General features: G+C 49.7%; 2 protein-coding genes across 2 annotated transcripts in view; both read right to left on the reverse strand.

The window, feature by feature from the left end:
• Nucleotides 1–7,067: 7,067 nt before the first annotated feature.
• On the reverse strand, nt 7,068–23,373 carry TPI1 (triosephosphate isomerase 1). Its single transcript, XM_075348296.1, has 7 exons — nt 23,176–23,373; nt 10,034–10,157; nt 9,873–9,957; nt 9,559–9,691; nt 8,617–8,702; nt 7,930–8,017; nt 7,068–7,326 (listed from the first exon to the last, which is right to left on the reverse strand). Exons 1-7 carry the CDS (start codon nt 23,285–23,287, stop codon nt 7,208–7,210), a joined length of 747 nt encoding a protein of 248 aa, XP_075204411.1. The 5' UTR covers nt 23,288–23,373; the 3' UTR covers nt 7,068–7,207.
• A 2,666-nt stretch (nt 23,374–26,039) lies between these two features.
• The window catches only part of USP5 (ubiquitin specific peptidase 5), a 122,266-nt gene continuing 120,484 nt past the window's right edge, over nt 26,040–27,821 (reverse strand). Inside the window, 2 exon segments of the mRNA XM_075348291.1 lie at nt 26,040–26,520; nt 27,732–27,816. Of these exon segments, the coding sequence (XP_075204406.1) occupies nt 26,427–26,520; nt 27,732–27,816 (179 nt within the window). The 3' untranslated portion in view covers nt 26,040–26,426.

Consider the following 27,821-nt stretch of genomic DNA (forward strand, 5'->3'; position numbering starts at 1 on the left):
TTTGTGGTAAAATTTTATTTTTTTATTTTCATGGCTCAACGTTATAAACTTCTGTGAAGCACCTGGGGGTTCAGGGTACTCACCAAACATCAAGATAAATTCCTTGAGAGGCCTAGTTTCCAATATGGGGTCACTTGTGGTGGTTTTTTGCTGTTTACGTACCTTAGGGGTCCTCCAAATGCAACATGGTGCCCGCAATCTTTTTCAGCCAAATTTACTTTGCAAAATTCAAATATTGCTCCTTTCGTTCCAAGCCCTCCCATTTGTCCAAACAAAGGTTTCAGACCACATGTGATGTATCACCGCGCTCATAAAAAAGTGGGTAACAAACATTTGGGTCAAATTTTTGGAATTACCTCTTGAAAAAGTGAGAGAATTGATGCTAAAGCAACATTTTTGAGAAAAAAAATTACAATTTTCAATATGACAAAGTAACGTTATCAAAATCTGTGAAGTACCTGTGGGTCCAAAATGCTCAGTATACCCCTCGATAGAAGCCTTAAGGGGTCTAGTTTCCAAAATGGGGTCACTTGAGGGGGGTTCCTGCTGTTTAGGTACCTTAGGGGATCTGTAAAAGCAACATGGTGCCCGCAATCTGTTTCAGCCAACTTTGCTTTCCAAAATTCAAATATTGCTCCTTTCATTCCGAGCTCTCCCATTTACGCAAACAAAGGTTTCTGACCACATGTGGAGTTTCGGCGCACTCATAAGAAAGTGGGTAACAAAGTGTGAGGTCCAATTTTTGGTGTTACCTCTTGAAAAAGTAAGAAAATTAGTGCTAAAGTAACATTTTTAGGTAAAATGTTAATTTTTATTTTTTTTCATTCCATATTACTTTAGTTCCTGTGAAGCACCTGAAGGGTTAATAAACTTCTTGAATGTGGTTTTGAGTACCTTGAGGGGTGCAGGTTTTAGAATAGTGTCACTTTTGGGTATTTTCTGTCACCCAGGCCTCTCAAAGTCACATCAAATGTGATGTGGTCCCTGAAAAAATGGGAAATTGCTGATGAACTTTGAACCCTTCTAACTTCCTAACCCCAAAAAATTTTGTTTCAAAAATTGCGCTGATCTAAAGTAGACAAGTGGGAAATGTTATTTATTAACTATTTTGTGTGACATAACTCTCCGGTTTATGGGCATAAAAATTAAAAGTTTGAAACTTGCAAAATTTTTAATTTTTTTGTCAAATTTCAGATTTTTTCACAAATAAAATAAAAAAATATCATCCTAAATTTACCTCTAACATGAAGCCCAATATGTCACGAAAAAACAATCTCAGAATCACCGGGATCCATTGAAGCGTTCCAGAGTTATAACCTTATAAAGTGACACTGGTCAAAATTGCAAAAAATGGCCTGGGCATTAAGTACAAATCTAGCTTCGTCCTTAAGGGGTTAAATTACATCACATTTAATTAAAAAGTCAAGAAATTTAAAAAAGGTAAACAGATTTGGTATTTCCATATCCTAAAAAGTCCAATCAAATTTTAAAATGTTAAAAAGTCGACAAGAAAAAAAAGAAAATGTTTTTTTTTCTATATTGCTGCACTCCTTTCAGAAAGTGCAAGAAAAAGCAGAGAAACCGCTAATAAAAACAGCAGCTCACCGCATAAAACACGAACCCCCATACAGCTCCACAGGAAAAAAAACCATTGATTTTCAGGCTGTGTATACACGGTGTGTTTTTGAGGCTTTTTTGTGCATTTTGTGGCCCAAATCTGCATGTCTATCCTTATGCCAGCAGTCACAATGTATTCTGAAGTGCTGTGTGCGCACGTTGCTTCTTTTTTTACTTGCAGATTTGGTGCAGAAAATAATCTGCAGCATGTGAATTGTTGGTGCATTTTTTCCTGCGTGTTTTTGGTTTTTTTAGCCCTTCCACCCATTGATTTCATTAAAAAAAAAAAAAAAAAAAAAGCACATGGCACAAAAATGCACTTTGTTTTTCTGCCAGAAGGTGCAGATTTCATGCAAAAAATTTTTGTACCAAATCTGCCGCATGTGCACATAGCCTCACAAATCAGGTTTTTTTCTTTTACAAAGTCATGATTTTTTTTTAACCGGTACTGCTAATAAAAATAATTATAAAGGCAATGTGTGCACACTTTTGGTTGCAGAAATTTATGCACCAAATCTGCATTTCTTGGCAGAAAAAAAAAAAAAAAAAAGTGCATTTTTGCCACTATTTGATGCATTTTTCCCATGTGTTTTCTATGCATTCTGGGGTGGAAAAATGCTGCAACGACGCTGAAAGAATTCACATGCAGCAGATTTATTTCTGCACCAAATCTACAAAGGGCAAAAAAAAAAAAGTAACGTGCACAAAACTTCAGAATGCTCAGATATTGCTGGCATAAGGACTTTCTTGCAGTTTTGTGACAAAACTGCACTAAAAAAAAAACATAATAAGGCTGTGTTCACACACTGCGTTTTTGGTCCGTTTTTGCTGCAGAAATTTCTTGAGAAATTCTTGTAACCTTTCTGCAGACATTCCCCAGCAAAACCTATGGCAAAAAAATTAGCTGTGCACACTGCGTTTTTTTCTTAAGAAAATCTACTGAAAGAATTTTCTTAAGAAAAAGAATGAGCATGTCACTTCTTTTCTGCAGCTAACTGCGTTTTTTGCCATATATAATTGGCACAATAACGCAGGGAGCAACCAGTGGTAAAAACGCACCGAAAACGCGGCAAAAACGCAGGTGCGTTTTTTAACACAGGTGCACTCTTAAGAAATTTCTTCAGAAATTTTCTTAAGAAAAATCATTTTTCTAGTGTGAACATAGCCTAAAAATGCACTGCGTGCACACAGCCTAAAAGTCTGGTATCACCATAATCGGACTGACTTGGAGAATCATTTCTTCAGGTTATTACCGCACAAATGAAACCTTAAAAACCAATTGCAGAATTTTATTTTTTTTCCACCATTTCACATCATTTGGATTTTTTTCCCCCATTTTTCAGGACATTATAAGGTAAACAGAATAGTCATTAAAAACTACAAATAGTCCAGGGAAAAAAAAAAAAAAAAAGCCTTATTTTCTATGTGCGCTTGTTGCGTTTTTTTTTCCATGTGTTTAAAACTGCAGCGTAAATGCATGCATTCTGCGTCCCCAACAAAGTGTATGAGAACTTAGCAAATTCCATGCGCACATTGCGTTTTAAAACACCGCGATTTGCATGCCAAATTTTTTACAAAATCGATGCGTTCTAAAAAGCAACATGTCACTTTGTCGCGTTTTGGATGCTTTTTCCACTCTGTCTATGGTAAAGCAAGCATCCAGAGCGCATGAATTCTGCATTCAATATACATCAAAAACGCACATGCAGGGACAAAACGCTGCAGAATATTTGTCACAGCAGAACGCAGACGTGCGCATAGCCTTCTAGCTCTTGAAAAGAGGAAAAAAGTAAACCACAAAAAAAAATGTCCTGGTCTTGAGATAGTTAAGGGTTAGGCTAGCGTTTTGGATGTATTTTGAATGCAGAATAGGTGCAGAATTCGTGCGTTCTGGAAAAAAAATTGGCATTTAAAACGCAACGTGCGCATGGAATTTGCTAAATTGTCAGACTCTGCTGGGGACACAGAACAAATGCATTTACGCTGCAGTTTAAAAACTGCGTAAATGCATGAAAACACGCAACGTGCGCACACAGCCTTAATCTGGAAAGGGTCAGTCTCATCGATGTGTTTGGCTTCACAAATCGGTCAGCCATACAGTGAAGAGTGGCCGCATCACAGAAACCACAGCCTTATTACCAGCGACCGGCACACATACTGGGATGAGAAATCATTTCCTCCCAGTATGCTCCTCTCAACATGTCAGGGGCTTCCATAGCAACAGTCTGGAGGTAGCTGATAACAGGCGTGACATGAGGCAGACAGGTTGCTAAGGACATCCTGCCCGACAACCACATACATAAGGCCTACATGTAGATGTTCACTTGTCTCCATAGCAACTAGTCTGTCCCGAAGGACCAGCGCTCAGGCCCTGCCGTCACTAGATTTCTGTTTCTTGTCACAAATGCACATCTCTATCCGGTTTTAAACCCAAATTGAGTCCGGACGGCAGCCGCTCCCAAACATTTAGCTTGCGGGCAGCAATGGCTGATTTTGGGGTACAGATACAGCAGTTGTGCCTCAGAATCTGCTTTCTGTCACGAACATGGAGCAGGATCCTATAGTTATAAATATCAAGAAAACGTGACACTCTGGAGCAACCTAAAATCCTACAACGCCGATCCAAGGGAGGGCAAAACCCCAACGAGCAGACATCACAACCAGTACTATAAATCACCTCATGTGTAGCCTCTCTCCTGGTCAGATAAAGTCAGGACCAGGTTCATGAGAACCATGTAAAATGCTGACAGCGAGAGCGACAGGACCCTGCACATTACAGGCAGAGGGTCAGCAGGGAGAGCAACCGGACCCCCGCACATTACAGGTGGAGCGACAGGACCCTGCACATTACAGGTGGAGGGTCAGCAGGGAGAGCGACAGGACCCCGCACATTACAGGCAGAGGGTCAGCAGGGAGAGAGCGACAGGACCCCGCACATTACAGGCAGAGGGTCAGCAGGGAGAGCGACAGGACCCCGCACATTACAGGCAGAGGGTCAGCAGGGAGAGAGCGACAGGACCCCGCACATTACAGGCAGAGGGTCAGCAGGGAGAGCAACCGGACCCCCGCACATTACACGTGGAGCGACAGGACCCTGCACATTACAGGCAGAGGGTCAGCAGGAAAGAGGATCCCTCACATCACAGATGGAGGGTCAGTAGGGAGAGAGCGACAGGACCCCGCACATTACAGGCAGAGGGTCAGCAGGAAAGAGGATCCCTCACATCACAGATGGAGGGTCAGTAGGGAGAGAGCGACAGGACCCCGCACATTATAGGCGGAGGGTCAGCAGGGAGAGAGCGACAGGACCCCGCACATTACAGGCAGAGGGTCAGCAGGGAGAGAGCGACAGGACCCCGCACATTACAGGCAGAGGGTCAGCAGGGAGAGCAACCGGACCCCCGCACATTACACGTGGAGCGACAGGACCCTGCACATTACAGGCAGAGGGTCAGCAGGAAAGAGGATCCCTCACATCACAGATGGAGGGTCAGTAGGGAGAGAGCGACAGGACCCCGCACATTACAGGCAGAGGGTCAGCAGGAAAGAGGATCCCTCACATCACAGATGGAGGGTCAGTAGGGAGAGAGCGACAGGACCCCGCACATTATAGGCGGAGGGTCAGCAGGGAGAGAGCGACAGGACCCCGCACATTACAGGCAGAGGGTCAGCAGGGAGAGAGCGACAGAACCCCGCACATTACAGGCAGAGGGTCAGCAGGGAGAGCGACAGGACCCCGCACATTACAGGCAGAGTGTCAGCAGAGAGAGCGACAGGACCCCGCACATTACAGGCGGAGGGTCAGCAGGGAGAGAGCGACAGGACCCCGCACATTACAGGCGGAGGGTCAGCAGGGAGAGAGCGACAGGACCCTGCACATTACAGGTAGAGGGTCAGCAGGGAGAGCGACAGGACCCCCACACATTACAGGCAGAGGGTCAGCAGGGAGAGCGACAGAATCCTACACATTACAGGCAGAGGGTCAGCAGGGAGAAAGACAGGATCCCGCACATTACAGGCAGAGGGTCAGCAGGGAGAGCGCGACAGGACCCCGCACATTACAGGCAGAGGGTCAGCAGGGAGAGCGAGACAGGACCCCGCACATTACAGGTGGAGGGTCAGCAGGGACAAAGACAGGACCCTGCACATTACAGGTGGAGGGTCAGCAGGGAGAGCGACAGGATCCCGCACATTACAGGTGGAGGGTCAGCAGGGAGAGAGCGACAGGACCCCGCACATTACAGGCAGAGGGTCAGCAGGGAGAGAGCGACAGGACCCCGCACATTACAGGTGGAGGGTCAGCAGGGAGAGCGACAGGATCCCGCACATCACAGATGGAGGGTCAGCAGGGACAAAGACAGGATCCCGCACATTACAGGTGGAGGGTCAGCAGGGACAAAGACAGGACCCTGCACATTACAGGTGGAGCGACAGGACCCCACCCAGTATATTCAGAGCTCAGGCGTTTCTCTCCTATTTCTGTAGTGCGGACACAGGACATGAGCTGAGGGCAGTTGGAGGAGAAAATATGTAGCTATTAATATCCCTCCATACTGCATTATGTCATGTATTATTAGGATTGTGGTTACATTATATATGTATAGAACATATGAAAGACCATCTGCGTTCTCTTTAGCTGCAGAGCTACAGTTCCCAAAATGCAAAGTAAATAGGACATGCTCTCACGTATGGTTCCACAACAGAAGTAGTTAGATTAAAGAGTTGTGATGAGCGGGCACTACCATGCTCGTAACTAGTGATGAGTGAGCACTACTATGGCCGGCTGCTGGGTACACATAATGAGCAGTCGGATGCTCGGACGATAGACTCAAGCACCGAAGTATAATGGAAGCCAATGGGAAATCTTCAGAAATAATGCTCAAGTTCCCCATTAATTTCCATTATACTTGGGTACTCGAGTCACTCCCACCCAGGCTTCTAACTGCTCATTACAAGTACCCGAGCATGGTAGTGCCCGCTCATCACTAGTTACGAGTACTGAGCACCCGAGCATGGTATCACTAGTTACGAGTACCGAGCATGGTAGTGCCCGCTCATCACGACTAGTCACAAAACCTCTGAGTGCAATCACCATTTTGGCTGGGATGTTATGGATAAAGTTGGAGTCGGCAGTATAGAGGTAATGTACTTGTATGGACCGGCTGCTCACGGATTTCCGGCTGTCATGCATGAGCAGACTAATGCCCAATATCCAATTGAGAAGTTGAGACCTGGATGAAATCCTCTATTTCCATCATCGGACCAAGTCTACATGTAAACACATCAGCCCAGTATTGGGAGAGGTGATGAGAAGAACATGGCACTATTACATGGCATTATTTCAACAATCTCCTTTGTCATTAAGAAGAATTTACAGCCTCTGCATAATGCAACAAGAGAAAACCAAAATAAAAAAAAAACAAAAAAAAAAAAAACACCTAACGACAGAGGACAGAAATGTCGCCATTTTATTACAGATCAGCCACCTGGGGAGAGGCGGCTGACACCAAGGACTACCGGACATGTACATGGGGACGCACAGCACTGCTAAACCGTTAATGAGATGTGAATAGTGGGAGGACGGGATGGATTAACATTTAGCATTGATGATTTCAATGAATTCAGGCTTCAGGGACGCTCCTCCGACCAGGAAGCCATCAATATCTTGCTGTGATGCCAGCTCCTTGCAGGTACCGCCAGTGACTGACCCTAAAAAACAGAAATTCCGTAAGAAAGGAGCAGGGGTGCGGCAACCCAAAAGTATTATACTCCAGAGCTGCACTCACTATTCTGCTGGTGCAGGCACTGTGTACATACATTACTGATCCTGTGTTACATCCTGTATTATACTCCAGAGCTGCACTCACTATTCCTCTGGTGGAGTCACTGTGTGCATACATTACTGATCTTGTACTGATCCTGAGTTACCTCCTGTATTATACTCCAGAGCTGCACTCACTATTCCTCTGGTGGAGTCACTGTGTGCATATATTACTGATCTTGTACTGATCCTGAGTTACCTCCTGTATTATACTCCAGAGCTGCACTCACTATTCCTCTGGTGCAGGCACTGTGTACATACATTACTGATCCTGTGTTACATCCTGTATTATACTCCAGAGCTGCACTCACTATTCCTCTGGTGGAGTCACTGTGTGCATACATTACTGATCTTGTACTGATCCTGAGTTACCTCCTGTATTATACTCCAGAGCTGCACTCACTATTCTGCTAGTAGTAACTGGAAACCGTCAGCAAGGCTTATCAATCACTCCGCTATCAGAACACGTGCTTTTCCTGGTAAGACTTTACCTCCATAGATGATGCGGACGGACTGGGCGACCTGTTCAGAGACGTTGCTCTTTATCCAGTCGCGGAGCTTTATATGAACCTCCTGAGCCTGGATAAAAGACAGATTAAGACATGTGAGGAATGTTCTATTATGGGGCCCTCATATTCAGGGAATTATTAGAAGAGAAGAAGCAATGGCCAGAATTAAACAAAGTCACAGAACATACAAGTTTTGCACAGAAGAGCAGAATCTGCACCGGGTCCCCGACACCCACCATGTGCGGTTTATCATCCTGGGGGCTCGTGTGACCCGGGCACTGGTGCACCTGGTAGCGCTGCTCCTCCAGTGGCTTCACCCCTGATTCTATGTATATACGGCAGCAGATTTTTCTATTTAATGAACATGCTGTCGAGACGCTGCTGGTCCTTACTTTGCAGTTCACTTGACAGCTCAAGGTCCAGACAGAGCTCAGACCTCCAACTGGAGACCCCAAAACAAGAGCCACAATGCAGGAATTTCCAGGGAGCACACAACTCCCACTGAATGAGAGTAACCCCACTACTGCACTGAGACCCTGTAATCATCTGCGAGCCCCCAACTGTACAGCCGACCCAATAAGACTGGGTCAGCAGAACATTTTTCTGGCAGCCATCTTTTACCTATTAATAGACAAGGATCTGCACCTGCTAGTGGGGGGCAGTACTCACTTGTTGGGGTGTTGCAGTCTTTCCAGTGCCAATGGCCCAGACGGGTTCATACGCCAGGACAACCTTGCTCCAGTCCTTCACGTTATCTGCCGAGGAGAAGGGTTTACATCGATTATCAATCCCAATGACAACTGGGGTCGGTTAGATTTCCATCATTTTTAAAGAAGATTAGTGCCGCTATGACCACACAGTAAATACACACAGTACACAGTGAGGGGGAATAAAGGGACCCCCCCAATCCAGATCATTGGGACCCAAATTGTTGGGACCCCAAATTGCAAGAACCCTTCTGCCAATTGTAGGGACTCCCAAATTGCAAGGACCCTTCTTCCAATTGTAGGGACCCCCAAATTGCAAGGACCCTTCTTCCAATTGTAGGGACCCCCAAAATGCAAGGACCCTTCTTCCAATTGTAGGGACCCCCAAATTGCAAGGACCCTTCTTCCAATTGTAGGGACCCCCAAATTGCAAGGACCCTTCTTCCAATTGTAGGGACCCCCAAATTGCAAGGACCCTTCTTCCAATTGTAGGGACCCCCAAATTGCAAGGACCCTTCTTCCAATTGTAGGGACCCCCAAATTGCAAGGACCCTTCTTCCAATTGTAGGACCCCCAAATTGCTAGGACCCTTAACCCAATTGTAGGACCCCCAAATTGCAAGGACCTTTAACCCAATTGTAGGACCCCCAAATTGCAAGGACCTTTAACCCAATTGTAGGGACCCCCAATTGCAAGGACCCTTAACCCAATTGTAGGGACCCCCAATTGCAAGGACCCTTAACCCAATTGTAGGGACCCCCAATTGCAAGGACCCTTAACCCAATTGTAGGGACCCCCAATTGCAAGGACCCCTATCACATTATAGGGACCCCAATCATAAGGAGCCCAATTGTAGAGACCCTGATCCCAATCGTAGGGACCCCTGATTGTGCAGAACACCCACCTGCGATGAATTTCGTCTGCTCAAACACGACCTTCTCTGTAATTCCAGCCTCGCGCTGATCCAGCTTCTCTCCGATGCAGGCGATCACCCCGATGTTCTCAGACAGCGCGTGCGCCACCTTCTGGCCGATCAGCTGCAGAGCAGAGAATGCAGAATAGAAACTCGAACTACAACAGTCACCCGGCCCTCGTATCAAATGGGAGGGAAAAAGCATAAACCGGGAACAAAACCCTCCCAGAAATGATGGGAATGTTACTCCATAACTGCAAGCGAGTCACAGGACTAAGTTCATCAATACCGGGCGAGGATCTCACCTCGTCAGATTCCCCGAAAACATGTCGCCTCTCGGAATGTCCCAAGATCACCCAGGTGACGCCAATGTCTTTGATCATGGCAGGGCTGGAAGATAAGACAGTGTTACAGACTGGTGCAGCCCCGTATACAGCGTACGGAGGCATCAGAGAGACGCCCGCACCTGATCTCTCCGGTGAACGCTCCCTTCGACACTTTGTAACAATTCTGTGCGGCGACTGCAAATTTGGCGTCAAGTTTCTGCCGGGCAAAGTCCAGGTAAATGGAGGGAGCGCCGCAGATAACCTCTAGAAGAAAAGGAAAAGTGTTTGAGTCATATGAAATGCAATTAAAGGAGACCATCACAAAACATCCACAGAGTGAGGAGGCCGCTAAATAACACAACATCCAGTGAGGAGGCCGCTAAATAACACAACATCCACAGTGAGGAGGCCGCTATATAACACCACATCCACAGTGAGGAGGCCGCTATATAACACCACATCCACAGTGAGGAGGCCGCTAAATAACACAACATCCACAGTGAGGAGGCCGCTATATAACACCACATCCACAGTGAGGAGGCCGCTAAATAACACAACATCCACAGTGAGGAGGCCGCTATATAACACCACATCCACAGTGAGGAGGCCGCTAAATAACACCACATCCACAGTGAGGAGGCCGCTAAATAACACCACATCCACAGTGAGGAGGCCGCTAAATAACACAACATCCACAGTGAGGAGGCCGCTAAATAACACAACATCCACAGTGAGGAGGCCGCTATATAACACCACATCCACAGTGAGGAGGCCGCTAAATAACACAACATCCACAGTGAGGAGGCCGCTAAATAACAACATCCACAGTGAGGAGGCCGCTAAATAACAACATCCACAGTGAGGAGGCCGCTATATAACACCACATCCACAGTGAGGAGGCCGCTAAATAACACCACATCCACAGTGAGGAGGCCGCTAAATAACACATCCACAGTGAGGAGGCCGCTAAATAACACACAACATCCACAGTGAGGAGGCCGCTATATAACACCACATCCACAGTGAGGAGGCCGCTAAATAACACCACATCCACAGTGAGGAGGCCGCTAAATAACACCACATCCACAGTGAGGAGGCCGCTAAATAACACCACATCCACAGTGAGGAGGCCGCTAAATAACACCACATCCACAGTGAGGAGGCCGCTAAATAACACAACATCCACAGTGAGGAGGCCGCTATATAACACCACATCCACAGTGAGGAGGCCGCTAAATAACACCACATCCACAGTGAGGAGGCCGCTAAATAACACCACATCCACAGTGAGGAGGCCGCTAAATAACACCACATCCACAGTGAGGAGGCCGCTAAATAACACCACATCCACAGTGAGGAGGCCGCTAAATAACACCACATCCACAGTGAGGAGGCCGCTAAATAACACCACATCCACAGTGAGGAGGCCGCTAAATAACACAACATCCACAGTGAGGAGGCCGCTAAATAACACAACATCCACAGTGAGGAGGCCGCTAAATAACACCGCATCCACAGTGAGGAGGCCGCTAAATAACACACAACATCCACAGTGAGGAGGCCGCTATATAACACAACATCCACAGTGAGGAGACCGCTAAATAACACAACATCCACAGTGAGGAGGCCGCTAAATAACACAACATCCACAGTGAGGAGGCCGCTAAATAACACACAACATCCACAGTGAGGAGGCCGCTATATAACACCACATCCACAGTGAGGAGGCCGCTAAATAACACAACATCCACAGTGAGGAGGCCGCTAAATAACACACAACATCCACAGTGAGGAGGCCGCTATATAACACCACATCCACAGTGAGGAGGCCGCTAAATAACACCACATCCACAGTGAGGAGACCGCTATATAACACCACATCCACAGTGAGGGGGCCGCTATATAAACACCACATCCACAGTGAGGAGACCGCTATATAACAACATCCACAGTGAGGAGGCCGCTAAATAACACACAACATCCACAGTGAGGAGGCCGCTATATAACAACATCCACAGTGAGGAGGCCGCTAAATAACACACAACATCCACAGTGAGGAGGCCGCTATATAACACCACATCCACAGTGAGGAGGCCGCTATATAAACACCACATCCACAGTGAGGAGGCCGCTATATAAACACCACATCCACAGTGAGGAGGCCGCTATATAAACACCACATCCACAGTGAGGAGGCCGCTAAATAACACCACATCCACAGTGAGGAGGCCGCTATATAACACCACATCCACAGTGAGGAGGCCGCTAAATAACACCACATCCACAGTGAGGAGGCCGCTATATAAACACCACATCCACAGTGAGGAGGCCGCTATATAACACCACATCCACAGTGAGGAGGCCGCTAAATAACACCACATCCACAGTGAGGAGGCCGCTAAATAACACATCCACAGTGAGGAGGCCGCTAAATAACACCACATCCACAGTGAGGAGGCCGCTAAATAACACCACATCCACAGTGAGGAGGCCGTGATAGCAAAAACTGTTCCAAACATTTCTGTCAGGTGAAAAATTACTTTTAGAGTAGGGATGGGTGAACCCGGACTGTAAAAGTCTGGATCCATACGGGTCAAAAAGAACCAAAGGACTGACCTCGGGCCCAGAGTTCTCAGGGAAATCTGGGTAATGGTCTAGATTTGGAAACATGTTAACCCCTTCAGCCCCGGGGCACTTTCCGTTTTTTGCTCCCCTTCTTCCGAGAGCCGTAACTTTTTTATTTTTCCGTCAATCTTGCCATATGAGGGCTAGTTTTTTGCGGGACAAGTTGTACTTTTAAATGAAACCATAAGTTTTACCATATGGTGTACTGGAAAGCAGCAAAAAAATTCCAAGTGTGGAAAAATTGCAAAAAAAGTGTGATGGCACAATAGTTTTTGGGATGTTTTATTCACGGTGTTCACTATATGGTAAAACTGATGTGTGGGTATGATGCCTGAGGTCGGTGCGAGTTTGTAGACACCAAACATGTATAGGTTTACTTGTATTTAAGGGGTTAAAAAAATTCACAAGCTTGTCCAATAAAAGTGGCATACGTTTTGCGCCATTTTCCGAAACCCGTAGAGTTCTCATTTTTTGGGATCTATGGCTCAGTGACTGCTTATTTTTTGCGTCTCGAGCTGATGTTTCTAATGGTAGCATTTTTGCGCAGATGCTAAGTTTTGATCGCCTGTTATTGCATTTTGCGTAAAACTTGCGGCGACCAAAAAACGTAATTTTGGCGTTTGGAATTTTTTTGCCACTACGCCGTTTACCAATCAGATTAATTGATTTTATATTTTGATAGATCGGGCATTTCTGAACGCGGCGATACCAAATATGTGTATATTTTATTTTTTTTTAACCCTTTAATTTTCAATGGGGGGAAAGGGGGGTGATTTGAACTTTTAGGTTTTGGTTTTTTTTTAAAAAATTTTTAAAACTTTTTTCTACTTTTATTTTATTTTATTTTACTAGTCCCCCTAGGGGGCTATAGCGATCAGCAATCCGATCGCTGATCGCTATCTGCTGATCACAGCTATACCGCTGTAAACAGCAGAAATAGTCACTTTCTTTTTTCCTCTGCTCCGTGCCGAGGAAAAAGGAAAGTGAAACTTCTTAGCAGCAGGCGTCATCACATGACCCTGTGCTACGATGGCAACCACCGAACGTCACGTGATCACTCATGTGACGTCCGGAGGGGGCGGCGGTAAGTAGAAAACATGGCCGCGCGCATATAGATCTCGCTGCCAGACTTTGGCAGCGAGATCTAAGGGGTTAATGTTCCGGGTGGAATGCGATTCCACTCGGAACATGTAGGCACACGTCAGCTGTTGAAAACAGCTGATGTGTGCCGATCCACGCCACCTGCCCGCGGCAGGGCTTACCGGGACACGATCCATGACAGAAAGATCCGTCCATGGTCGTGAAGGGGTAAAAAAAAAAAAAAAAAAAAAAAAAGGATAAGCATGTGTCTTATACTTACCGGTCTCCTGCGCAGCTGTAACTGCTTCTGGGGCCTCTTAATCTACTTCTGAGGCTGCTCATTACCCTAATGCATATTCACTGCTTTCCCCGCCCACCGGCGGTCCTGGTGTCGCTGATTGGCTGCAGTCACAGTGCCCCCAGCCTGTCTGACTGCAACCAATCACAAACACATTGTATGCCTCTATATTGGTGTAAAAATACATTTAAAAATCTGGCGTAGAGTCCCCCTATATGATTATTATTACACCATGATGATAGGGACACAGAGCACTTGTGATTGCAAGCAGTCAGATACGCTGTCACACAGGCTGGGGGCGCTGTCTGACTGCAGCCAATCACAGGCACCGGGACTGTCGGTGGGCAGGGAAAGCAGTGCATATGTATGAAGTATAATGAGCGGCCCCGGAAGTAAAGTTAAAGTTGTGAAGAAGACTTGAGTATAACGTGCCTGCTCCAATCCCCCTTTCCCTTCTACCACCATTTTAAAGCGTCAGATTTGAGTCCTCAGACTCATGGGAATCTGCATCCGGGCAGATATCCGGGATCAATACCGGGCCCAATTTGTTTTTTTGTTTTTTAAAAAAAACCTGGTTGGACTCGCCGATCCTTGATATCTGCAAGTCCGCCCATCCCTACAATTATCTGCTTCACCTCACACCCTGTGACTTGCCGGTACCATGCGGCACAGACAGGAGAATAAGGTTATCAGATCTTGGCTCCAGTCTTTGTACTAGTAATGTACTTACTGTAATTACATGGCTAGCAATCAGAGCTAGGTGGAAAGAGGACACCACTAACCACATCAGTGCTGGGCCCAAAATAGTCAGATCGATCATTTTTGATACTAAACCCATTGTTGACTCCTGGCTGCCATGTCTGGTCTACTTGTTCCTGTTCGAAATAGCAGAAAGGAACTGTGGAAAGGAAGGGAAAGCATCCAAAGCTTCAGGGAGGGCAGATCACAGTGTGGAGAGGGAGGGAAGCATCCAAAGCTTCAGGGAAGGCAGATCACAGTATAGAGAGGGAGGGAAGCATCCAAAGCTTCAGGGAGGGCAGATCACAGTGTGGAGAGGGAGGGAAGCATCCAAAGCTTCAGGGAGGGCAGATCACAGTGTGGAGAGGGAGGGAAGCATCCAAAGCTTCAGGGAGGGCAGATCACAGTGTGGAGAGGGAGGGAAGCATCCAAAGCTTCAGGGAGGGCAGATCACAGTGTGGAGAGGGAGGGAAGCATCCAAAGCTTCAGGGAGGGCAGATCACAGTGTGGAGAGGGAGGGAAGCATCCAAAGCTTCAGGGAGTATGCAAATCATAAAAGGTCCTTTGAGCCTCTGTTAGGAGTCTCGACACAGAAAATAGCCAGATATCCCTCTGGGAAGGACCTAGCCAAGGAGTGGCTCTTTTTAAGGAGACCACCATAACCACTACATTAAGTGGCCCTGTTAGTCAATATCCAACTCTTTGACGAGTTTAAACCTATGACAATGGAAATACCAAGACCAGGTATCCATCCAGTGGGGCAATGCACCTAGGATTTCACTGTGTTGAGCGCCTTTGCTGGCTGCCGGCAGTGTTTTCTCTGGCTGGTCTCCCTGAGATCAGCGATTGTTTTGTCTTGCTGGTCTACTAGGCATTGCTCCCACCTAGCCAGAATCCTACTCCACACTGTTGAGGGGCAATACCCCGGAACAGCTGTCTGGATGGATACCTGGCCTTGGTATTTCCCTTGTCATTTCTTTAAACTCAAAGAGTTGGATATTGACTAAAAGGGCCACTTAATATGGGGGTTATGGTGGTCTCCTTAAAAAGAGCCACTCCTTGGCTGGATCCTTCCCGGAGGGATATCTGGCTATTTTCTGTGTTGAGACTCCTAACAGAGGCTCCACTGACCTTTTTTGATTTGCATAGTTCCCAGGGGGAAAATTTAACTGTGTTGAGCGCCTTTGCTGGCAGTGTTTTCTCTGGCTGGTCTCCCCGAAATCAGTGATTGTTTTGTCAAAGCTTCAGGGAGGGCAGATCACTGTGTGGAGAGGAAGGAAAGCATCCAAAGCTTCAGGGAGGGCAGATCACAATGTGGAGCGGGAGGACACCTCCAAAGCTTTAGGGAGAGTTGCACACAAGCTGACCAGTATCACAGTGTAGTACATAGGGAAGTGGACATGGCAGTCTGCTGAGGGCGAGAACCACAAGATGAAACAAATAAGTATAGATAAGGAATCATACCAAAGCAATCAACAGGGACCAAATCAGACAAGCTGTACAGTATGGGTATGGACAGGGAGGAAAAAGACTGGTCTGCAGGGGTTGAAAAATAAAAAGTATTCAGAGAAATAGACGCTACAGGAGGAGGAAGAGGAGAAACTACACTCCTGTGAGTTCAAGCAAGATATGCGAGCCTTTGTTATCTGTGGAAGGAGGAAATCAGTCCAGGAACGAAGCTGTACTGATAGAGGAGAACTAGTGAAAACAGCAGCATCCCGGACACATCCAGCATGTATTACTGAGAGAGACAATCACAAAAGGAAAGATTGAAACTAAGACTTCAAATTTCATATCAGGGACTGAAATGAAGGAATGAAGCTTGTAAATAGAAAAGTAGAAGGTATGGACTTATGTAAAAATAATTTAAAAAGGTGTCCATTGCCTTTATATCTGATCGTAGATTTGGCAGCATCGGGCAAGAGGCCTTTTATTTGGCCATTACAGGAGGATCCCACCCGAAATCCGCATCTTAGACGAGTAAGGCTACTTTCACACTTGCGTTGAACGGTATCCGTTGCATTGCGTTGTGTAACGGATGCAACGGATGTGTTGCATATAGTGACACAACGGATGCAACGGATGCTGCAAAACAACGCAATTCGTTTTGATTTTTTTTTTTTTTTTTCCCGGTTTTACCAGCGGCAGACTATAGTGAACGATCAGCTGATTGCTCCCAGTAGCCGGCCGCCGGGTGATCAGCTGATCGCTCCCTGCAGCCGGCCGCCGGGTGATCAGCTGATCGCTCCCTGCAGCCGGCCGCCGGGTGATCAGCTGATCGCTCCCTGCAGCCGGCCGCCGGGTGATCAGCTGATCGCTCCCTGCAGCCGGCCGCCGGGTGATCAGCTGATCGCTCCCTGCAGCCGGCCGCCGGGTGATCAGCTGATCGCTCCCTGCAGCCGGCCGCCGGGTGATCAGCTGATCGCTCCCTGCAGCCGGCCGCCGGGTGATCAGCTGATCGCTGTCACTTGCCGGCGCCCGGGCATGCCGGCCGCCGGGTGATCAGCTGATCGCTGTCACTTGCCGGCGCCCGGGCATGCCGGCGGGCGGGCGCTCAGCTGAGCGCTGTGACTTGCCGGCGGCCGGGCATGCTGGTGGCCGGTCATTCAGCTGAGCGCTGTCGCTTGCCGACGGCCGGGCGCTCAGCTGAACGTTCGGCCACCGCGAGCCAAAATAAAGTTTGATTTAAAAAAAAAAAAAAAAAAAAAAAAAAAAAAAAAAGAGCATGCGCAGTGAAATCCAGAGGATTCCGCTGCTCAAAATAACGTTACATGCTGCGTTCCTCCCGCTGGGCGGAAGCAACGGAGCGTCGCCCAGCGGAAGCAACGCAGCTCCTTTTGGTACAATCCGTCAACCATACAAGTCTATGGGAAACAGCGGAATCCGTTAACGGATTCCGCTGTTTCCCAAAAGGGCGGATTGTAACGGAAGGAAAATAACGCAAGTGTGAAAGTACCCTAAGTGAATTCACACAGTGTGTATTGGTGTGAATCTACATGGAATTACCTGCAGAAAATCTGTTTCAGCGAAGTAGAAAACATTGTAAGATTTTTTTCCTGCACATTGCAGATATTTTCAGCCTGTAAATCCATCTGCAGAATTACAAAACCAGAAGAGACTTCATTCTGATGATTTTGCGTTACAAATTCAGCCTTTTGGAAAGTAGAAGGTGAAATGACAAATCTGCAGCAATGCATAGATTCTGCTGCGGAAAATATGTATTAAATCCGCAAAGTGTGCAAGTATATACCGTATTTTTCGGACTATAAGTCGCACCCTGGTTTTAGAGGAGGAAAATAGGAAAATAAAATTAAGCAAAAATTGTGGTCATGACACTGTTATGGGGCGAGGATCTGCTGCTGACACTGTTATGGGGGTAATGTCCCCAAATTCTCTACTAATGTACCCGATCCTGGTAATAATCCTCCTGCCTTGTGTATAATCCCCATCCTTCTATATCTATATAGCCCCATCCTGCTATATACCGTACTCCCCAAAAACGGCATCATCAGGGTCTAGAAGCCTCAATATGTCAGACGATGGGGTCCGGTGGGTTTGCCTTTAAGAGGGAAAATCATCGGAGATAGAAATAAGGAGCATTCTAGATCTGTATTTGCAGAAAGCGCATAAGGGATACAGTTTGGAAACTTTACTGTAAAAGTATCCGGACATTAGCGGCGCTGACCTATACAGCGGGGTAACCTGAGGTGGGGCAGCAGGTGCCAGCTCCGCACACTGCCAGCTGGCTCCACACAGGGCCCTGAAGGCCGGCTCAGGTCTTACTGATATCCAAACAGCTCCTTGGCCACATGAATGCTATTCATGCAATTCTCTTATGATCCTGAGTAAATGGCCACCATTTTTTTTTTAATCTTTTTGTATAGTGTACCAGCATTGTCCTCCGCAGGCAGACTTGTAAAGTTACATTATGCGCAATGGCACCACTAGGTGGCGATCTATTTATAAGCTTTCTATGGCTCCTAGTGGTGTGAGCTGCAGATATACTGCCACCTAGTGGCCACAATGAATTGGAGAATTTTACAAGTTAGTGATGGCCAGTGCTGAACAAATGGAAGTGCACAGTTAGGCCATGTTCACACTTCCGTTGTTTTAAATCCGTCAGGTCCGTCATTGCAATGACGGATCCGTCATTTTTTAGATGTCAACGGATGTGTTATTTCACAGGATTCCGTTCACAGGAATCCTGTGCAAAAAACTGATCCGTCGCATCCGTTACATCCGCTGTGCGTCCGTTTAACGGATCTGTCGTGATCAGTTTATGTTTGGGACAGCCCAATGGGTGTGCCAGGCACACTGGGCATGCTCAGTAGAGCATGACGGAATCCAGCACCATAGACAGCCATTATAGCTCTTGATTGATTGCGACAGAATCCTGCGGAGTGCGGTTTTTTTTTTGCAGCTCCAAAAAACATTACATTGTGCGTTCATACCGCCCGATGGTCAATCACTCCACGACTGATCCGTTGCACAGCGGATGCAACGCAAGACCATCCATCGTTAAAACAAGGTAATATGGGGAAAAAACGGATTCCTGCAAAATATTATGCAGGATACCGCAATTGCTCAAGGTGAAAGATGCAAAACAGCGGAAGTGTGAAAGCAGCCTTAAAGGAAACCGCTAAAATCAATGAAATGAAGCCATTCATCTGCTCCTTATTGTATTGATGTTTCCAATCTCATGGAATAAAGCTTAGGCTAGTTTCACACTTTCGTTGAACAGTATCCGTTGCATTGCGTTGTCTGACGGATGCAACGGATGTGTTGCATATAGTGGCACAACGGACGCTACGGATCGTACAAAACAACGGAATCTGCTTTTTGTTTTCTTTACAGTTTTACCGGCGGCAGACTATTGTGAACGATCAGCTGATCAGCCGGCCGCCGGGTGATCAGCTGATCGCTCACAGCAGCCGGCCGCCGGGTGATCAGCTGATCGCTCACAGCAGCCGGCCGCCGGGTGATCAGCTGATCGCTCACAGCAGCCGGGTGATCAGCTGATCATTCGGCCGCCGAGAATGTGTGCGGGGGCGGAGTGCGGGGTGGGTGGAGCAGAGCGGGGCCATGGCGCTGAGGACGTGAGTGCCAGGAACATGTACGCGTGCGTGTGTGCGCGCCCCCGTGTGTGTGCATACATGCGGAGTGGAGTGCGGGAGGGGGCGGAGCCGAGCGGGGAAGTGTCAGGCTCCCTGCACACGTAGCCAGGGTAAATATCGGGTAACTAAGCAAAGCACTTTGCTTTGTTACCCGATATTTACCTTGGTTACCAGGGTACACCGCTTAGCGCTGGCTCCTTGCACACGTAGCCAGGGTAAATATCGGGTAACTAGGCAAAGCGCTTTGCTTAGTATCCCAATGTGTACCCTGGTTACGTGTGCAAGGAGCCAGAGAGCATGCGCAGTGAAATCCTAAGGATTCCGCTGCTCAAAAAACGTTACATGCTGTGTTCTTTCCGCCCGGCGGAAGCAACGCCGGCCAGCGGAAGCAACGCAGGTCCATCAGTTGCAATCCGTCGTCCATACAAGTCTATGGGAAGCAGCGGAATCTGTTAACGGATTCCGCTGTTTTCCAAAACAGCGGATTGCGACTGAAGGAAAGCAACGCAAGTGTGAAACTAGCCTGAGTTGTACATAGAACAATAAATGCAGAAAGTTACAGAATTCCAAATCTGTTCTAAGTTTTCAGGATCTCTGCAGCGGTCATTGAATAGGAAAAGTCATTGCCGACCTCCATCACTCCTGGGCGTGTGAAAATGCCGGATACGATCCCTGCACAGACCCGCGCCCCTGACATGGCCAGGGGAGAGATTTACACCCTCTGCACACAAACACTGATCCTATTCAATGACAGCGAGCAGAGGTCTTGAGAACCAGTAGCAATTACTAAATATTAAAAAAAATTGCTAATATGTTATGGAATTTGATTCATTTTATTTTTTTTGCTACATATTTTCTAAATTTCCATGGTGCAGTCCCATTCTGTGGCGCAGTACAACGATCCTCCTCATCAGTCTCCATGAAATGAGGACATTTTGGAAAAACTGCAGGTTTGATGGAGATCAGACAAATCGATATCCTGGATTTGGGGGTCCTACAAATGACCACCGTGTAGGGTGGAGCCGCCCCGGACTCATGGTCAGATTGATCATTCATTCCAGTGGTTGTTTTATTTTTGGGCTACCTAATCTAAGCCAACATTTGAAAGACCTCGGCCTCCTGTCAGTGAATGGAGACCACATGCAAAGGCTGAAAACCTAAAGATACCAGATTGTAGGACATTCACACAGAGCCCGGAGCCCAGGCCCCTCATCATCATCATTATCACCGCCCTCATCATCATCACCACAGCCCCCTCCCCTCATCACTGCTGCCCCCACCCCTCTCCCTCCATTCTGCTATTTTTGGATGGTCTCTCAGTTTATTTTGGGCCAACGAAAAGGTTAAAAGTCACGACCTTCACATTAGACCGAGCGCAGAGCGGCTGAAAGGTCAGAGCTGTTTTTAGTCCTCTCTATACCCAGCTGCTGAAAGGCGTGAAGGGTTAAAGGTCAAAGCCAGGGACCAGATCCTTATTCTTTGTAGCCGCACCCCGGAGGCAAAAGAGAAAAGAAGGCGAAATAATGGCAAATGGTTCTGCAAAGCGCGAGGAATCAGATCGCTGCAGCTGCCGGCATATTAGGGTACTGTCCCTTTAAGGAGTGACACTGCAGAGGAGGAAGAGTACGTGCATGAGAGCACAGAGTCAGGCGGATGCAGCAAAGGGCCAGAAAGTGCAGTAACGCATCCACCCCATATACATAGAGTGCGCCCTGCACTGTCCTCCTGGGATTTGTAGTTCTAGGTCAGCCCCTCCCCCATGGCTACGGTGAATGGTCAGGGCTGGCATCTGGGTGATGGAGCGAGCCCAGTCTATGCCACCTTCTCTGTATTCTGGGCTCCACCCCTGCATCCATCACTGTTCAAGGACAACAGGTCAGAAACGATGGGGGGAGAGGAGGCCCAAACCAGCCAGCACTGCCTCCCACCCCCATACACAGCGACCTCCCACCCCCATACACAGCGACCCCCCTACCCCCATACACAGCGACCCCCCTACCCCCATACACAGCGACCCCCCCACCCCCATACACAGCGACCCCCCCACCCCCATACACAGCGACCCCCCCTACCCCCATACACAGCGACCCCCCCCACCCCCATACACAGCGACCCCCCCACCCCCATACACAGCGACCCCCCCACCCCCATACACAGCGACCCCCCCACCCCCATACACAGCGACCCCCCACCCCCATACACAGCGACCCCCCACCCCCATACACAGCGACCCCCCATACACAGCGACCCCCCATACACAGCGACCCCCCTACCCCATACACAGCGACCCCCCTACCCCCATACACAGCGACCCCCCTACCCCCATACACAGCGACCCCCCTACCCCCATACACAGCGACCCCCCTACCCCCATACACAGCGACCCCCCTACCCCCATACACAGCGACCCCCCTACCCCCATACACAGCGACCCCCCACCCCCATACACAGCGACCCCCCACCCCCATACACAGCGACCCCCCACCCCCATACACAGCGACCCCCCTACCCCCATACACAGCGACCCCCCCACCCCCATACACAGCGACCCCCCACCCCCATACACAGCGACCCCCCACCCCCATACACAGCGACCCCCCACCCCCATACACAGCGACCCCCCACCCCCATACACAGCGACCCCCCACCCCCATACACAGCGACCCCCCACCCCCATACACAGCGCACCCTGCAGGAGACACCAGTTCATGGGGGGCAGATACCAGGCAATGGTTTGCCCCATAGTCATAGGATATTAAATGCCAGGGGGTCACATTAACCCCTTCACTTTATGGCACACACCCACCAGCCATTAAACCTTGTGCCATCTGCCCAATTTATGCTGCGCTGTCCGGGCATGCTGGGGGTTGTAGTGTCCCGGAGCCGGATGCAGATCTATAGGATGATGGCAGAAGGTCAATCGCCCATCATCATCCTCCTCCCTCCAGGGTCAATACGAGGAGCCTGTTAATAATTTAATAATCTCGCGCCCTTGGACGATGCAGAATTTGACCTTTCATCGATGAATGGAGAAAAATACTAAAGATGGAGGTCGGCAATTAAAGGGTTATTAGTGGGGTCTACACTCAGGACCAATCCTGGCTGGGGGCGAAGTCCGGGTGCAAAGTCCGGCTCCGGAGAGGCAAATGGAGGCTGAAGCATTATGTATTATATTTTCTCAGGGCTCACAATCGTTCTGCAATCTGATCGGTCAGATCTGATCGATTAAACGATGTGATCGCAGAGGATTTTCGCAATGTGCACAGATAACGGCCGAGGCTCAGGCCACCGTGTATGTGTATGGCGCCCACATCCGGGCACTGACCGCACTGGGGTGGTATAATGAGGTAAGGACCCGCTGCAGGGACCCCCGGGTATTAACCCCTTCCCCGCCGCTCATGCCCGCTGCTCTTCCCCGCCCCCACACCTGTCTCCGCGTTGGTCTTGGCGCCGTTCAGGGTCTTGATCAGCTCCTCCAGACTCTTCTTGTCACCGTTCATCTTCCAGTTTCCTCCCACGAAAAACTTCCTTGGAGACATGTCTGCGGCGGCGGCGGCGGCGGCGGGGAGCGAGGTCCGGAGGATGAATCGGGCGAGGCGGTGACAAGCGCTGCTTCTCTGCGCGGCGCCTTTAAATAAGCACTGAGGACGCGCCCACTCCCGGCCAAAGGTTCTAATGACCACGCCCACCGACGGTTTGACAGCTGCTGAACGTGTCCAGGCTGTGGGCGCCATGTTAAGTGTGGGCAAAAGCCCTCTCTGCCCATTTAAAGGGGAAAGCCACATTTAAAATATTCTTATGGAAAAAGGGACAACTAATTTATTTCCACGATACAAACACTTATTTGTTTCCATAGTTCTCCCTGTTCAGTAGCTTTGGCCCCTGATCACTGAGCGCCTCTGTTCCACAATCAATGGATCACGGTGCTGGGCCCATAACTCCAAGAGCTCCTATACAGCGCCACCTAATGCATGTGTATAAATTATTGTATATAGCATTCACAGGGTCATAATAATATATTTCTTGCAAAAAAATGGATTACAAGGAAGAAATCCATTCCACAAACATCTTACCCTCTGCTGCATATTAATCACTTTTAGCCTCAGACAGAATTGGCTCCACCTCCATATGCAAATCAACGAGTAAGTGCAATGAGGGAGTGGCAATGCACTTAGCTGCTTCCAAATACACACCCACTATGCACTCACAGCCTGATTTGCATATGGCTCATACATTACATTTCTCCTGACCCAGTAATGCCACTAGATATAGAAATATATAGATTATATTACATATCTAGATATTTTTTGTAATAACGAGTGAAATTGCAAAGTTGCTTTTACCACTGTAATAAGATGCAGGATTTGCCTTATCTTCCCCAGTCTTAAGAATAAAAGGATTTGCGTTTCTGCTGTGCTCTGCTCGTTGCCTTGGTTACCGGCCACCTTAGTAGATGTTCAGAGGTGGACAGTTGCCTAGGTGAATAGTTCAGCGCCGAGAGGCTATGATGCTGGATCCGGTCACTTCATAGTTACATAGGTTGAAAAAAAAGCCCCCGGTCGATCTAGTTCCTCCTTCCTCCACCAGTTCTACATTTGGTCACTAAGTCAGTTATAATCAACAATGTTGTGTACTGAGGAAATCATCCGCCCTGATATAAAGCTGTTATAGTATCTGCCATTACTACCTCTTGTGGTCGCATTCCACAGTCTGACTGCTCTAACTGTAAAGAACCCTTTCCTATTTAGCTGTCGGAATCGCTTTTCTTCCATTCGCAGTGTATGCCTCCTGGTCCTTAGTACTGTCTTTGGAAGGAATAAGTCATGTGCCAGTCCTTTATATTGACCACACATGTATTTATACATATAAATGAGATCTCCTCTGAGACGTCTTTTTTCTAAGCTAAACATATCTAACTTTTCCACCTCTCATCATACGGGCGGCCTCCATTCCTCATCATACGGGCGGCCTCCATTCCTCATCATACGGGCGTCCTCCATTCCTCATCATACGGGCGGCCTCCATTCCTCATCATACGGGCGGCCTCCATTCCTCATCATACGGGCGGCCTCCATTACTCATCATACGGGCGGCCTCCATTACTCATCATACGGGCGGCCTCCATTACTCATCATACGGGCGGCCTCCATTACTCATCATACGGGCGGCCTCCATTCCTCATCATACGGGAGGCCTCCATTCCTCATCATACGGGCGGCCTCCATTCCTCATCATACGGGCGGCCTCCATTACTCATCATACGGGCTGCCTCCATTACTTATCATACGGGCGGCCTCCATTCCTCATCATACGGGAGGCCTCCATTCCTCATCATACGGGCTGCCTCCATTACTTATCCTACGGGCGGCCTCCATTCCTCATCATACGGGAGGCCTCCATTCCTCATCATACGGGCGGCCTCCATTACTCATCATACGGGCGGCCTCCATTCCTCATCATACGGGCGGCCTCCATTCCTTGTAGTAATCTAGTTGTCGCCTTTAGGGTACGCTCACACGAGCGTATAACTCGCATGAGTATCGGACCGCATCACCCGGCGCGCCTAGCTTCTCTGCTGACAGGAGCGGCTCAGCTGCATGTATTTCTATGCGGCTGACATGCTCCTGTCCGGAGAGTGTGCGGCCACACCGAGTGATGCGGTCCGATACTCATGCGAGTTATACGCTCGTGTGAGCATACCCTTAAACTGATTCTAACTTCTGTATGTCCTTTTTAAAATGCGGAGCCCCAGAAATTCTGCAGAGACGAAGGGGGGGATGTTATCGGCGCTACTCACCTCCGGGCGCGGCCGTTATCGGCGCTGCTCACCTCCGGGCGCGGCCGTTATCGGCGCTGCTCACCTCCGGGCGCGGCAGTTATCGGCGCTGCTCACCTCCGGGCGCGGCAGTTATCGGCGCTGCTCACCTCCGGGCGCGGCAGTTATCGGCGCTGCTCACCTCCGGGCGCGGCAGTTATCGGCGCTGCTCACCTCCGGGCGCGGCAGTTATCGGCGCTGCTCACCTCCGGGCGCGGCAGTTATCGGCGCTGCTCACCTCCGGGCGCGGCAGTTATCGGCGCTGCTCACCTCCGGGCGTGGCAGTTATCGGCGCTGCTCACCTCCGGGCGTGGCAGTTATCGGCACTGCACACCTCCGGGCGTAGCAGTTATCGGCACTGCACAACCATTTAGGAGTAAGTTCTAGGCTGCTGCCCCTTGGCGCTTACATTGACCTAACATTGAAGGGTTTCTCCTAGATTTTAAAGCTCTCAGACAAAGACAAAGAAACTGAAGTATGGGGAGAAAAAAAAACCTTTATTCACACGGTTTTGGGAAAACATAAACCAGCCTACTACTGCGAGAGGAACCCCTGTACCCCGAGACAGAGCACACAGATCCCTGCATCGGATCTCCGCCCCTGCAGGCTTGCCGAGTCCTGTCCCCAGTGCAGAAGCAGATGCAGCCCGGCCTCTCCTGTGCCAGACCCGTCCTCTGCTGAACATATTGGGGAAGTGCAGTGATGGGACCGGAAGGTTGGGAGGATCCAAGGACAGGAACGTCTTGTAGCAATAACCCAGGAATAAAGCCGCCCCAAGCCTTGAAGATGTGAACCAGAAAACTCTCTATCCCATAATCCTCACCAAGGAGGTACATAGAACACATAATAGCGGAGGGGGGAGATTAGCTCTGCACGCGCTGGTAGAAGTAGATGTAACCAAGGTCTTTTGGAGGCTTCTCAGATGCGCAAACCTTCTGGTCATTGTAGATCACCCACCTGCAGAAGAGAAAAACAAGGGGACAGTGGTCAGACACAACGGCCGGGGAGGGAGGCCAGGAGCTGGAGGGCCGGGGAGGGAGGCCAGGAGCTGGAGGGCCGGGGAGGGAGGCCAGGAGCTGGAGGGCCGGGGAGGGAGGCCAGGAGCTGGAGGGCCGGGGAGGGAGGCCAGGAGCTGGAGGGCCGGGGAGGGAGGCCAGGAGCTGGAGGGCCGGGGAGGGAGGCCAGGAGCTGGAGGGCCGGGGAGGGAGGCCAGGAGCTGGAGGGCCGGGGAGGGAGGCCAGGAGCTGGAGGGCCGGGGAGGGAGGCCAGGAGCTGGAGGGCCGGGGAGGGAGGCCAGGAGCTGGAGGGCCGGGGAGGGAGGCCAGGAGCTGGAGGGCCGGGGAGGGAGGCCAGGAGCTGGAGGGCCGGGGAGGGAGGCCAGGAGCTGGAGGGCCGGGGAGGGAGGCCAGGAGCTGGAGGGCCGGGGAGGGAGGCCAGGAGCTGGAGGGCCGGGGAGGGAGGCCAGGAGCTGGAGGGCCGGGGAGGGAGGCCAGGAGCTGGAGGGCCGGGGAGGGAGGCCAGGAGCTGGAGGGCCGGGGAGGGAGGCCAGGAGCTGGAGGGCCGGGGAGGGAGGCCAGGAGCTGGAGGGCCGGGGAGGGAGGCCAGGAGCTGGAGGGCCGGGGAGGGAGGCCAGGAGCTGGAGGGCCGGGGAGGGAGGCCAGGAGCTGGAGGGCCGGGGAGGGAGGCCAGGAGCTGGAGGGCCGGGGAGGGAGGCCAGGAGCTGGAGGGCCGGGGAGGGAGGCCAGGAGCTGGAGGGCCGGGGAGGGAGGCCAGGAGCTGGAGGGCCGGGGAGGGAGGCCAGGAGCTGGAGGGCCGGGGAGGGAGGCCAGGAGCTGGAGGGCCGGGGAGGGAGGCCAGGAGCTGGAGGGCCGGGGAGGGAGGCCAGGAGCTGGAGGGCCGGGGAGGGAGGCCAGGAGCTGGAGGGCCGGGGAGGGAGGCCAGGAGCTGGAGGGCCGGGGAGGGAGGCCAGGAGCTGGAGGGCCGGGGAGGGAGGCCAGGAGCTGGAGGGCCGGGGAGGGAGGCGAGTAACGAGGGAGACGAGCAACGAAGGAGGCAGAGAAAGCAAGCATACACACGTTCATTCCGCAAAAATAAAAAAAATAAAGTATAGAAAGAAGAATGAGCTAGTTCTATGAGGCGACACGATGTCAGGCACACAAAGATCTCACCGTCCGTCTTTCTTTATATGACACACGTAGTGACCGCACATGGTGGACGTTCCCATGTGACTGATGAATGCGAACAGCTCATATCCTGTA

The sequence above is a fragment of the Anomaloglossus baeobatrachus genome, chromosome 5, assembly GCF_048569485.1.
Source record: "Anomaloglossus baeobatrachus isolate aAnoBae1 chromosome 5, aAnoBae1.hap1, whole genome shotgun sequence".
Classification (NCBI taxonomy): Eukaryota; Metazoa; Chordata; class Amphibia; order Anura; family Aromobatidae; genus Anomaloglossus; species Anomaloglossus baeobatrachus.